The sequence below is a fragment of the Lonchura striata genome, chromosome W, assembly GCF_050655825.1.
Source record: "Lonchura striata isolate lonStrDom1 chromosome W, ASM5065582v1, whole genome shotgun sequence".
Taxonomy (NCBI): domain Eukaryota; kingdom Metazoa; phylum Chordata; class Aves; order Passeriformes; family Estrildidae; genus Lonchura; species Lonchura striata.
In genome coordinates, this window is record NC_140743.1 from 40,741,177 (window position 1) to 40,754,776 (window position 13,600).

General features: G+C 47.6%; 1 protein-coding gene across 1 annotated transcript in view; it reads right to left on the reverse strand.

Annotated features, from left to right (window-relative positions):
* Positions 1 to 10,904, reverse strand: part of LOC146763187 (U1 small nuclear ribonucleoprotein A-like) — a 29,372-nt gene extending 18,468 nt beyond the window's left edge. Inside the window, exon 1 of the mRNA XM_085571155.1 lies at positions 10,822 to 10,904. Coding sequence (XP_085427281.1) covers positions 10,822 to 10,904 — 83 coding nt within the window. The remainder of the gene's footprint in view (positions 1 to 10,821) is intronic.
* Between the last annotated feature and the right edge of the window lie 2,696 nt (positions 10,905 to 13,600).

Here is a 13,600-nt window from a genome sequence, read left to right on the forward strand (position 1 = left end):
CTGCGGCTGTTTGATCAGCGGCCCAGGCAGAGATGCACACACTCCTGACACCCTGACTGTCCGGTGTCGTCTTCTTCTCCCTCCCCGCCCAGGGCTGCTGCTATCTTTTATAAGATATATTACGTATAACATGTTTACAATTATTCCCCAATACCTACTACCTATATTACAAACTGCTTTTCTACTCTAAACCAATCTGTGAGTGCCAACATCACCAAGAACATGGAGGTAAGGAAGAAGAAAGAGGAAGGACAGGATCAGCCCACATTCCTCCATCTTAGAACTTCTGACCCCTATGTACAAAGTAAAACCCCCCCTGTACATGTGCTAAAACCCCCCTGTACACTACTAAAAAAATTTCCCCTCTACTTTGTAGCTACATTTACTATACTATCTAACCCTTTGTGACTGCTTTTTCCACCTTCAAAGTTGCTAATTCATTACATGGTTCAAACTCAAAATCACAGCTGTTTCCAGCTGCCTGCTGAGGTCTAGAATGCCTCTGACCAAGGCCTGGAACCTCTAAAAATGTCTGAAAGACATTTTGATTTCCCACACCTCACAGTTGCTTTTGATAGTAAAAGGGTTTTAAAATAATGGGGAGTAAGGGTTAAAAGGAAAAATAAGCTTAGTAGGCCCTGGAAAAACAAACACTCTAAGCACATGGAGAACTCGTACTTGCTAGAACTGCACCGTGTAGCTAGTACATGATAATTGATATAATTGTTAGATGTGATGATTGTTTAGTAATTAAGTATAATTACTGTTTAATCATAAGAATAATCATGAGAAACTCTGGTCAGTGACCTAAGAAAGATCACAAGAAACTCATGTCAATGTGTACAATAGAACAATGTAAGTTTAATAATTAATATGTGAGTTGTGTAACGATAGAATATAAAAAACATTCAGCTTGAAAGCCATGTTGGAGTCAGATTTGGGTCTGTACTCCGACTCCCAGAGCTCTTAATAAAAGCACCTGAATATAATCATATCCCATGATTATGTGTGTTTCTGAACACTAACATTTTGGTGACCCAGATTGGGACCCTGCGAGCGCTGCTGAGGACCCCGCGGCCCGATCACGCTCCAGCCAGCACCAAAGGATTCTTGGGGAGCCCATCAGCGCCGCGACCCTCCGCCGCTCACAACATCCCCTGGAGAGAGGTAAGGTGCTTTTAATTTGGTGTGGAACCTGCCGATAAGACGCAGTGAAAGCTACGCTCGGTTGGGTTAAAGGAATTCCTGTGTTATTGCCTAGGCACCGTCCGTTAGACATCGCGAAAGCGTTGCAGGTTCGGCATTCTGTAGTGTCTTGTAGCTGTAATATGGAGAAGCTTAAAGGTCTACTGGGCAGCAATGCCCCCATACCACGTTCTTCTCCTTTGGGGTGCTTATTAGCACATTGGAAACAAGGTAATTTTGGGCAAGACTTACATAAGGGTAAGTTAATTGATTACTGTAATACATGGTGGCCAGAATATGTTTTGGAAGGTGGTGAAAAATGGCCACCAAATGGAACATTACAACATAACACTATTTTGCAATTGATTTTTTTCTGTAAACGTGAAGGAAAATGGGATGAGGTTCCGTATACTGATTTGTTTTTCTACTTGTGAGATAAGCCAGAATGGCAGGTTGAATGTGGATTGATGGTAGTTAAGGTATCCACAAGTGATAAGTGTGAGGTTTGTGTGAAGGAGAAATGTTGTTTAGAACATTTTGCATTGAAAGAAAGTCTGAACTGGAGGAACGATACAGATGTTGATTTACAGATAACCCCCGCAAGACCAAGAGAACCTAACCCTATCCTGCCTGCCCCTACCCTTACTTCCTCACCTGCTTCACCCAATCCTATTATGTCTAGTCCTATGTCACCCATTCAAACCCTCTCTCCCTATCCTCCTCTTCCACCATCACCTTAAAATAAGAGATCTTCCAGAGATCACTTGAGCTAACAAAATGAATGTATCAAAAATGAATGTATCAAAAATGAATATATCATGTTTGTAGAATCATGTGTTGAATTTTAAGAAACCTCTGCCATGGCGCAAAAGACATAGGAAGAAAAAAATTCTTTAAAGCTTCTTGCAAAAAGACAAATACCAGAGAAGACCAGGAATGCAAAGAACTCAGATAAGGAGGCCCCTCTGTCAAGGATGATGGACTTATCCAGATAACAGAGCAGAAGACCAAAAGCGCATGCGCAGAGGAGAAGAGTTCAAAAGTTCAATGCAGAGGAAGACTATGGTTTCAGCCTCAGAAGACCACCAGAAATCCCCATAAAGACCACCACAGAAAACCACGCATGCCCAGAAGGGCGTGGACCTATTTAGCATGAGAGGAGAAGACAGGCGGGGCCAGGGGTTGAATATGCATAAAAAAAGTTGTGTAATGTATTGCATATGGAACACCTTTGTGAATAAAATTGTGGAACAAACTCCAGCTCGGGGCACAAGATTTCGGAGAGCTATCTCACTTGTGCCGGGCGCTGTCATACATACCCACTTCATAACTACATCGAGTTGTGGAGTCTATTTATTTATTCTGCGTATCGCTTCATTTGGCGACCACGAAGGGACATCTCTGCTCATCTGTGAGTCCGGCTGAGGGCAGACACCCTCAGGCACCGCGGGGCACTTCCCGGGAGGGACTCTGTGCCTCGGCTGTACACTACGGAGAGCAGACTACGGTTCATCGATAAGCGGACCAAAAGCGGTATGTATTATTTTCTTTTGTTAAGGAATGGCACTGTGTCTTAGTTCGACAAGACAGGAGTCTGTGGAAGAGAGCAAAGCCTCCTGTGCAATGGAGAACGGCAAACCCCCCTCCCTCTGAATTACCAGGATCTTTAAATTAAAAGGCTCTCAGGCAAAGATGTGGGAATGGGAGTAACAATTCTTTACTAGGAGAAAACTAGACAACAATTTAAAAAGGCAAATGCAATCGGTACAAACAAAACCAGTGAGAAAGTCCAGAACCTGAGGAGTCGGGGTGCCCGTAGCAGTTCTGCTGGGACAATTGCTCCCCTTGAAATGGTTGATGAGTTGCAGCTGCAGTGGTGATCTTTAGAAGGGTATAGTTTTCCTCTGAAGATCTGGTGGCAGTGGGGCCGGTCTTCCTCTGCGCCAGGGTTGCCTCTGAGCTCTGCTGCCGTCGCCTCAGCGCGCTCCGGCTGCTTCGCTGCGAGATCCCGCGAATAGAGAGAGAGAGAGCTGCTTCTCTGGGAATCCCGCGAAGAGAGCGAGAGCGAGCTGCTTCTCTCGGAGTCCCGCCCAGAGAGCTGCCTCCTCTCCCCAAAAAGCTACCCCTTTAAACAATAATAGAGTGCTTGGCTTCCCCCTCTGGGTGGGACCCCTCACGGTGTTACATTTACCAGCCCGGCAGTGAGTCAGTCAATAGTGTATAAACAAACCATTGCCTCTACGGGGCAAACCATTGTCTCTGAGAGAGATAACAAAACCTGTCCGACAGGTTTGCCTTCAACAGATGGCAAATAGAATACAAGCTTATTTTACAAACCAGGACATTATCCACTCCTTATTCTATTTCCATCTGCACACCATGAAATCTTACACCCAGTTCTCTCTTAAGACCAAGTTTCCCTGTGGTACACAGCGGGTCTCCCCATCTTTCTGCATTACCCACCAAGTGTAACCAGGTCCTTGAGCAAAGACAATCCCACGAATGGGTTGGTCTTTGCCTGAGGTGGGATTAATCCAAACAGTTTTCCCTAAAATACCTTTCATATGTACTACAGGGACCTTATCACCATCTACTGCATGTAAGGGTTCTGACTGAGCAGGGCCAGCTCGATTGACAGACCCCCGGGTGTTGACCATCCAGGTTGCTTTTGCCAGGTTAATTTCCCAGTTTCTAAATGTTCCCCCACCAAGTGCCTTCAGGGTAGTCTTAAGGAGTCCGTTGCACCGTTCAACTTTGCCGGCAGCTGGAGCATGATAGGGAATATGATATATCCATTCGATACCATGTTCTCTGGCCCAGGTGTTGATAAGGCTGTTCTTGAAATGGGTACCGTTGTCAGACTCAATTCTCTCAGGGGTGCCGTGTCTCCACAGGACTTGCTTTTCCAAGCCTAAGATGGTGTTCCGGGCAGTGGCATGAGGTACAGGGAAAGTCTCCAGCCATCCAGTGGTGGCTTCTACCATGGTCAGCACGTAGCGCTTGCTTGGCGTGTCTGGGGCAGTGTGATGTAGTCAATCTGCCAGGCCTCCCCATACTTATACTTGGACCACCGCCCACCATACCATAGGGGCTTCACTCTCTTGGCCTGTTTGATGGCACCACACATCTCACAGTCATGGATAACCTGGGAAACACTGTCCATGGTTAGATCCACCCCTCGGTCTCGTGCCCACTTGTAGGTGGCATCTCTGCCCTGATGACCTGAGGCATCATGAGCCCATCGAGCCAGGAACAACTCCTCCTTATGGTGCCAATCTAAGTCTATCTTTGACACCTCTATTTTTGCTGCCTGATCTACCTGCTCGTTGTTTTGGTGCTCCTCATTAGCCCGACTTTTGGGGACATGGGCATCTACATGACGGACTTTCACCGTCAGCTTTTCCACCCGAGAGGCAATGTCTTTCCATATATCAGCAGCCCAGATTGGCTTTCCTCTACGTTGCCAGTTGGCCTTCCTCCACCTTCCCAGCCAGCCCCACAGAGCATTGGCTACCATCCATGAATCAGTATAAAGGTAGAGCTTTGGCCACTTCTCCCTATCAGCAATGTCCAGAGCCAGCTGAACGGCCTTGAATTCGGCGAGTTGGCTCGATCCACCTTCTCCTTCGGTAGCTTGTGCAACTTGGCGTGTGGGGCTCCATACGGCTGCTTTCCACTTCCGGTTCATCCCTACGATGCGACAGGAACCGTCAGTGAAAAGAGCGTAGCAGGTCTCTTCTGCTGGTAGTTGGTTGTATGGTGGAGCCTCCTCAGCCCTTGTCACTTGTACCTGCTCCTCATCATCAGTGAGACCAAAGTTTTCACCTTCTGGCCAGTTCGTAATTATCTCCAAAATCCCAGGGCGATTCAGGTTTCCAATACGGGCGCGTTGAGTGATGAGGGCAATCCATTTGCTTCATGTGGCGTCAGTGGCATGGTGGGTAGTAGGAACCTTTCCTTTAAACATCCACCCCAGCACCGGTAGTCGGGGTGCCAGGAGGAGTTGTGTTTCTGTGCCAATTACCTCCGAGGCGGCTTGAACTCCTTCAAAGGCAGCCAAGATTTCCTTCTCTGTGGGAGTGTAGTTGGCTTCAGACCCTCTGTAACTTCGGCTCCAGAATCCCAGTGGTCGGCCTCGAGTCTCCCCAGGCACTTTCTGCCAAAGGCTCCAGGACAACCCATGGTTCCCGGCTGCAGAGTAGAGCACATTCTTGACCTCTGGTCCCATCCTGACTGGGCCAAGGGCTACAGCATGAGCGATCTCCTGCTTGATCTGGGTGAAGGCTTGTTGCTGCTCAGGGCCCCAGTGGAAATCATTCTTCTTTCGGGTAACCAGATAAAGAGGGCTCACAATCTGGCTATACTCGGGAATGTGCATTCTCCAGAAACCTATGGCACCCAGGAAAGCTTGTGTTTCCTTTTTGCTGGTTGGTGGGGACATAGCTGTGATCTTGTTGATGACCTCAGTGGGAATCTGGCGCCGTCCATCTTGCCATTTCACTCCCAGGAACTGGATCGCTCGGGCAGGTCCCTTGACTTTGCTCTTCTTGATGGCAAAGCCAGCTTCTAGTAGTATCTGGATGATCCTCTCACCTTTCTCAAACACTTCTGCCGCTGTGCTCCCCTACACAATGATGTCATCAATGTATTGCAGGTGTTCTGGAGCCTCACTCTTTTCTAGTGCAGCCTGGATCAGTCCATGGCAGATGGTGGGGCTGTGTTTCCACCCCTGGGGCAGTCGGTTCCAGGTGTACTGCACGCCCCTCCAGGTGAAAGCAAACTGAGGCCTGCATTCTGCTGCCAGAGGATGGAGAAAAACGCATTAGCAATATCAATGGTGGCATACCACTTTGCTGCCTTGGACTCCAGCTCGTACTGGAGTTCCAGCATATCCGGTACAGCAGCGCTCAGCGGTGGAGTCACTTCATTTAAGCCACGATAGTCCACAGTCAATCTCCATTCTTTGTCAGATTTGCGCACAGGCTAGATGGGGCTGTTGAAGGGTGAGTGGGTTTTGCTGACCACCCCTTGGCTCTCCAGCTCCCGAATCATTTTGTGGATGGGGATCACGGCATCTCGATCCGTCCGATACTGCCGGCGGTGCACTGTCGAGGTCGCAATTGGCACGCGTTGTTCTTCCAACCTTAGGAGTCCTACTGCAGAGGGGTTTTCTGACAGTCCAGGCAAGGTGTTCAATTGCTTAATGTCTTCTGCCTCTACAGCGGCTATTCCAAAAGCCCACCTGAGTCCCTTTGGGTCTTTGTAATATCCATTCCGGAGCAAGTCTATGCCTAGGATACACGGAGCATCTGGGCCAGTCACTATAGGATGTTTCTTCCACTCCTTCCCAGTCAGGCTCACTTCGGGTTCCACCAGAGTCAATTGTTGTGATCCCCCTGTCACACCAGCAATGGAAACAGGCTCTGCCCCCACATGTCCCGATGGTATCAGAGTACACTGTGCACCAGTATCAACTAAAGCATCATATTTTTGTGGCTCTGATGTGCCAGGCCATCGGATCCACACTGTCCAGAAGATCCGGTTTTCCCGTGCCTCTCCCTGGCTAGAGACAGGGCCCCTCTAACACTGGTTATTATTCCTTTCCTGGGCATACATACTAGAGGTCCCATCAAGGGGGTCTGACAGATCGTACCCACAAGCTTGGTCACGGGAGGTTGAGGCTACCTTCACTTTGGTGGAACTCCCCCGGTTAGAGTTTCCCTCCTTAAGTTGACGGACCCGTGCTGCCAGGACAGAAGTGGGTTTCCCATCCCACCTCCCCATGTCTTCCCCATGGTCACGCAGGAAGAACCACAGATTAGCCCTTGGGGTGTACCCTCTCTCTCTAGCTGGGGATTGTTGGGCGCTGATTCTGGGGCCTGTGACTCTCACGGGTGCTGCATTAACCTTCCTTATCTCCTCCCTCATCTCCTCTTTAAACTCCTTAATCACAGCTGAGATATGAGCCTGCATTGGGCCATTAATCATACTCTCATAATTCCTAAGTTTGTTGGCAACAGAGCCCACTGTCTCCCGGTGAGCGTCAGCATTGATTGTTGCAATGAAGGTGGTGTATTGAGATGGCCCAAGATTAGCCAGACTCCACAGCATTTGTCCCGTACACCTGACCTTTTCAGGGTCATTATTGTGTCGTCCATCCCTCCCAAAGAGTACCTCCAATACTGCCACTTCCCTCAGCTGTTGGATCCCTTCCTCGAGGGTCTTCCAGCGCATTCTATGATGGTGCTCTTGCATTCTCTCTCTGTGGACAAACCTCTCCCTGACACTCATTAAGAGCCGCTCCCAGAGAGAAAGGGACCCTGGTTCCCTTACAAAAACCTGATTTATACCCGAGTCCTGGGTCAAGGGTCCCAAGTTCCTTGCCTCACCACCGTCCAGCTGCACGCCTGTACCCATAAGATCCCAAACCCGGAGTAACCAAGTAGTATAAGCCTCACGCCCTCGTCTCACAATGTCTTTATGCAGATTACGAAGACTTTCGTACGTCAGGGACTCGGTGATGATAGCAATCTCTGGGTCCCCTGTGGGTTGTGAGGTTCCTCCATTCCTGTCCCTATCTTCAGGGTACTCTGCTTTCATCTTAGACTTCCTTGTTTCTACCGGGGCAACTGCTGCTGGCTGTTACTGCCTTTGTGGTTCAGCTGGAATCTGGACAGTTGTAACATTTGTGGGTTCCAAAGCTGTACTATTAGACTGTCCCTCCTCAAGGCAAAGGGCCGGTTTCTCACCAGCTGGGGAAATGCACTCTCAGCATCTCTCGTATCTCCTTAACCAGAACCCTCACCCAATCTGGGCAGTTCATTTCTGAGGTCGGCTGTGGGGCAGGGTCAGGCTCTGGAGCAGCAGCATCTCAAGTCTCTGGGGCAGTGTCAGGTTCTGCAGGAGCATACCTAGCCTCTGGTGTAGGTGTGAGGGTAGTTATCCAGGTTAATCTTCCCTTATCTCTGAATGCTAAATATAACAGGACTATCAGCAACACCACCCATTGTATGGTATCATTAGCACTTATAAAGGATCTTAACCCTTTGAGAACTGGTGGAGCAGACCCAAAAAGATGGTTAAAAGGTTGGGAGAAAGTTTGCCCAGGTGCTATTTCCTCGCAGTAGGTACCGTTATTAAAGTAACCCCAAAAACATACAGTTAACGTGTGATAGCTATGAATCCATGTACCTGCCTTCCAGAGGAAATTAAAGATCCATGAATTACTCACCCAATTAACCCAGAAGCCAAACTTGATAACAGACACCGTAGCCTTAGTTATAGGACCCATTTTTAGATAAGGGTCTGCAAATGGGAAAAGTATAGCTACGACCACATGCCACCCAAACCAAGGTAAACTAGACCACATGGTGATGCTGAAGATGTTTTTACACACAACAAAAAACCAAATTACTTAAGAACTGTTAATCCTTTTTCCCTCTCAATGCCTTCGGGCCTCACGTTGATGCGCCAAAATCTGTCTTAGTTCGACAAGACAGGAGTCTGTGGAAGAGAGCAAAGCCTCCTGTGCAATGGAGAACGGCAAACCCCCCTCCCTCTGAATTACCAGGATCTTTAAATTAAAAGGCTCTCAGGCAAAGATGTGGGAATGGGAGTAACAATTCTTTACTAGGAGAAAACTAGACAACAATTTAAAAAGGCAAATGCAATCGGTACAAACAAAACCAGTGAGAAAGTCCAGAACCTGAGGAGTCGGGGTGCCCGTAGCAGTTCTGCTGGGACAATTGCTCCCCTTGAAATGGTTGATGAGTTGCAGCTGCAGTGGTGATCTTTAGAAGGGTATAGTTTTCCTCTGAAGATCTGGTGGCAGTGGGGCCGGTCTTCCTCTGCGCCAGGGTTGCCTCTGAGCTCTGCTGCCGTCGCCTCAGCGCGCTCCGGCTGCTTCGCTGCGAGATCCCGCGAATAGAGAGAGAGAGAGCTGCTTCTCTGGGAATCCCGCGAAGAGAGCGAGAGCGAGCTGCTTCTCTCGGAGTCCCGCCCAGAGAGCTGCCTCCTCTCCCCAAAAAGCTACCCCTTTAAACAATAATAGAGTGCTTGGCTTCCCCCTCTGGGTGGGACCCCTCACGGTGTTACATTTACCAGCCCGGCAGTGAGTCAGTCAATAGTGTATAAACAAACCATTGCCTCTACGGGGCAAACCATTGTCTCTGAGAGAGATAACAAAACCTGTCCGACAGGTTTGCCTTCAACAGATGGCAAATAGAATACAAGCTTATTTTACAACCCAGGACACACTGATAAGTCGCATTAAGATGTTTTTGCGCGCAGGTTTGTCAAAGGGGCTTGCAAGCAGATCGGCAGAGGAGAGGTTCCCCCCCGAGGCTGATTGCGCAGCTCAGGGAAGGAAAGAGGTTGCTCCCCCTCCCAAAAACTGATTGCGCAGCTGGAGGGGGGGGAAGGTTTCCCCGTGGTCGATAGAGCAGCTTGGGGAAAGGGAGAAATCCCAGTTTCAGTGTGGTGTGTTTGTTACGTCCGGACGTGCGTGCTTGCATACGTGTGGGTGTCTGTGTGAGTTTAAGAGGGTGAGACGTGGCGGTGCTAAGATACCTGAACGTGGCGCAGCGTTGCGATATTGCTGGAAAGCGCGGGGGTGAGGCAGCTCTCAGTCAGCACTATCTGATAGAACAGATGGGCACATCTGCTTGAGAAGCAGCGTGCATGCAGGGCAAGGGCTGTCTCTGGTGAGCGAGAGCGCAGCTCAGAGCTAACGAGAGTGCTCTAAGCCTGGTTTGGCCAATAGCGCAGTGGGCGTGCACAAGCCGCGGTTTATAAGATTGCTTTAAACACGGCTAGCTACTAGCGCAGCTAGTACAAGTTAGGACTTGCAATCACCACTTACAAGCATCACTGGTTACTAAGAGTTTGTTAGAGAGTGATACTGCTGTTCAGGATCGAGAGCATCTGCTGCTGAGTTGTAACTAACTAACAAAAAAAAAAAAAATTATTTTTTTCCCAGTAGTCTGGATTAAACTCGTAGGAATTTGTAATTTGTGCGGGAAGGGGCAAACAACAAGTTACATACGTTATTAAAATAAGTTAAGGAGACATAATGGGAGCAAGACAAAGTACAGAAGTATCCAAGGCCAGTCCATTAGGATGCATCTTAGCTCACTGGAAAGAAATAGCAGGCAAAGGGGGTGTGTAAAATAAAAAGAGTTTAATCAAATATTGCTCCCATTGGTGGCCACTCTATCGCCTAGAGGAGGGGGCCAGATGGCCTCCTACAGGTACATTAGAATATAATACCTTGTTACAGTTAATGCTATTTTTACGAAGGGAAGGGAAATGGGAGGAAGTTCCTTATTGTGATATGTTTTTCTCCCTCCGAAATAACCCTGATTGGCAAAGGGACTGTGGCATCAGGGCCCCCTCTGATCCCCTTGTTCTAGCTCTTGAAAAAGAAAACAGAGGCAAAATGAGGAAACTTAAACGGTGCTCCTCAGCCTGTAGTATAGGACAGAGGTGCACGAGGATAGATAAAGTCTATCGCACAGCACTAGAAGAACAAGAACAAGATCCAAGCGATCTATTTAGTCCTCACTTAGGAAGGCAAGAAGGAAGGGGTGAGAACTTAGGAGAGGCATCAGCACCACCTGCGCCACCTGCAACACCTACACTACACACACCACCTGCATCACCTGCATCACCTGCATCACCTGCATCACTTGCATCACCTGCACCACCTGCATCACTTGCATCACCTGCACCACCTATACCACCTACACCACCTGTTCCACCTACCCCTTCTCTTCCTTCAGAAAGAACACATGCTCCAACCCCCATAAGCAGCCCAGTTGCATCTCGAACCAGAGGACAAATATTGCAAGCTCCTTTATGAGAAACAGTAACATCGGAGGGAGAAAAGGTACTAGTTAAGGTACCATTCTCCACCCTTGATTTGGAAGCATGGGAAAGGGTCGTGGAAGATTACCGAAATGACCCAGTCAACACTGCTAAACGTTTACGATACATTATGAAGCAACACAACCCAGACTGGGGTGACATTCAATTGTTATTAGATGCATTCACTGAAACAGAAAAGCAGTTAATTCGAAAAACAGCAGGAGATCTGGTAGTAGATCACTTTAGGCAACAACAAGTAGATCTAAGGGAACATTTTCCACTTCAAGACCTGGGCTGGAACTCAAACCAACCAGAAGAGAGACAAAAGCTAAAGAAATATCAAGACTGGGTGGTATTGGGAGTGGAAAGAGCAATGCCTAAAACCATAAATTGGTCAGCTCTATATGCTATTAAACAGGGACTCTCGGAATCCCCCACAGAGTTCCTAGACCGTTTGAGAAATGCAATGCGGCGCTATACACCACTAGACCCTGCTGTGGGAACTCAAAATGTCTTTCAGACATTTTTAGAGTTTCCAGGCCTTGGTCAGAAGCATTTTAGACCCTGGCAGACAGCTGAAAAACAGCTGTGATTTTGAGTTTGAGCCATGGAATGAATTACCAACTTTGGAGGTGGAACAAGCAGTCGCAAAAGGTTAGATAGTATAGTATAAGGAATTACAAAGTAGAGGGGAAATTTTTTTAGTATTGTACAGGGGGGTTTTAACACATGTACAGAGGGGTTTTCACTTTGTACATGGGGGTCAGAAGTTCTAAGATGGAGGAAAGTGGGCTGATCCTGTTCTTCCTCTTCCTCCTTCCTTACCTCCATGTTCTTGGTGATGTTGGCACTCTCAGATTGGTTTAGAGTAGAAAAACACTTGGCAACGTAGGTAGTAGGTATTGGGGAATAATTGTAAACATGTTATACGTAATATATCTTATAAAAATAGCAGCAACCCTGGGCGGGGGGAGAGACGAAGAAGAGAGCAGATAGAGAGGATGTCAGTGTGTGTGTGTGCCTCTACACAGGCCGCTGATCAAATAGCCGCAGTCCAAGAACATAATCTGTTAGATAACTAGCAATAAACTGCCTTGAGACCGAAGAGCTAAAGCCTGCAGAGTTTTTCTTTGGAAGCACGGGTTGGAGGAGGAATTTCACCACCACATGAGACCCCAGAGCAAGGTCGGGGTTCTCACACCCTGCATCTGAGGTGAGGATACAACAACTAGTTAATCTATTTTTGGGGCAGTCCACAGGGGATATTAGGCACAAACTCCAAAAGATTCGAGAAGAAAACGCCCGGAATTTAGAAACTCTACTGGGAGAAGCTTGGAGGGTCTTTAGCAACAGGGAAGATAGATATAAGCGAGGGATGAAAAATTTAGTAGCAATAGTACAGGAAGAGTAGAGAGGAAAACATGGAAGCAGGCAGGGGCCATCCAGGCAAGGCCCCCCCCGGTTGGGCAGAAATCAATGTTCAAACTGTCGGAAACAGGGCCATTGGAAGAGGGACTGTCCAGAATGGAAACAAAATGGACAAGGGAATCAAAGGGGGGAAGTAGTGGCCCATGTGCAGGAAAATTAGGGGGGACCGGAGGAGACTACCCCAGCAGGCCCTCTGGTTATAAACCTGAAGCTGGGGGAAATGGAGAAGGAAGTAAAATTCCTAATTGACACTGGAGCAACATACTCAGTTGTAAATACAGCTTTGATGCCCATAGGAGATGATTATGCTATAGTTACGGGTGCGACTGGCCAAACTGAAAAGGCATTTTTCTTCAAGCCACTCAAATACAAACTGGGAAAGCAGTGGGGAATCCACAAATTCCTATATATGCCCAACTCCCCTGAGTCACTTTTGGGCAGAGATTTGCTAGCACAATTACAAGCAACCATTACATTTAAAAATGGGGAAATGACCCTGGAGGTAAACGATCAAAAATATGTAGAAATATTAAGTTTAATATTAACCACTAATGAAGTCATGAGAGAAACTGAAATTGATAAAGAGGTAATGGATCAGGTATTCCCTGGGGTGTGGGCCTCTGATGTACCAGGGAGAGCGAAAAACGCTTCCCCTATACAGATCCGGCTAAAAGAAGGAAAGCAACCAGTCACAGTTAAACAGTATCCCTTGAAGAGGGAGGATAGGGAAGGGATTAGCCCAGTAATTGAGAACTTTTTGCATCTAGGATTATTAAAGGAATGTCAGTCTCATTTTAATACCCCTATCCTACCAGTTCGCAAACCTGATGGGTCATACCGGTTAGTACAAGATCTGCGAGCTGTGAACAAGGTAACTGAAGATCTGTATCCTGTGATGGCCAATCCCTACATGTTATTAACTTGCATAACACCCAAATTAACTTGATTTACCGTTTTAGATTTAAAAGATGCCTTCTTTTGCCTTCCTATCCATGAAGCCAGTCAGAAAATTTTTGCATTTGAATGGGAAAGCCCCAAAAGTGGGCGAAAGACCCAACTTACGTGGACAAGACTCCTACAAGGATACAAAAACTCACCCACTCTGTTTGGAGAGCAACTTGCA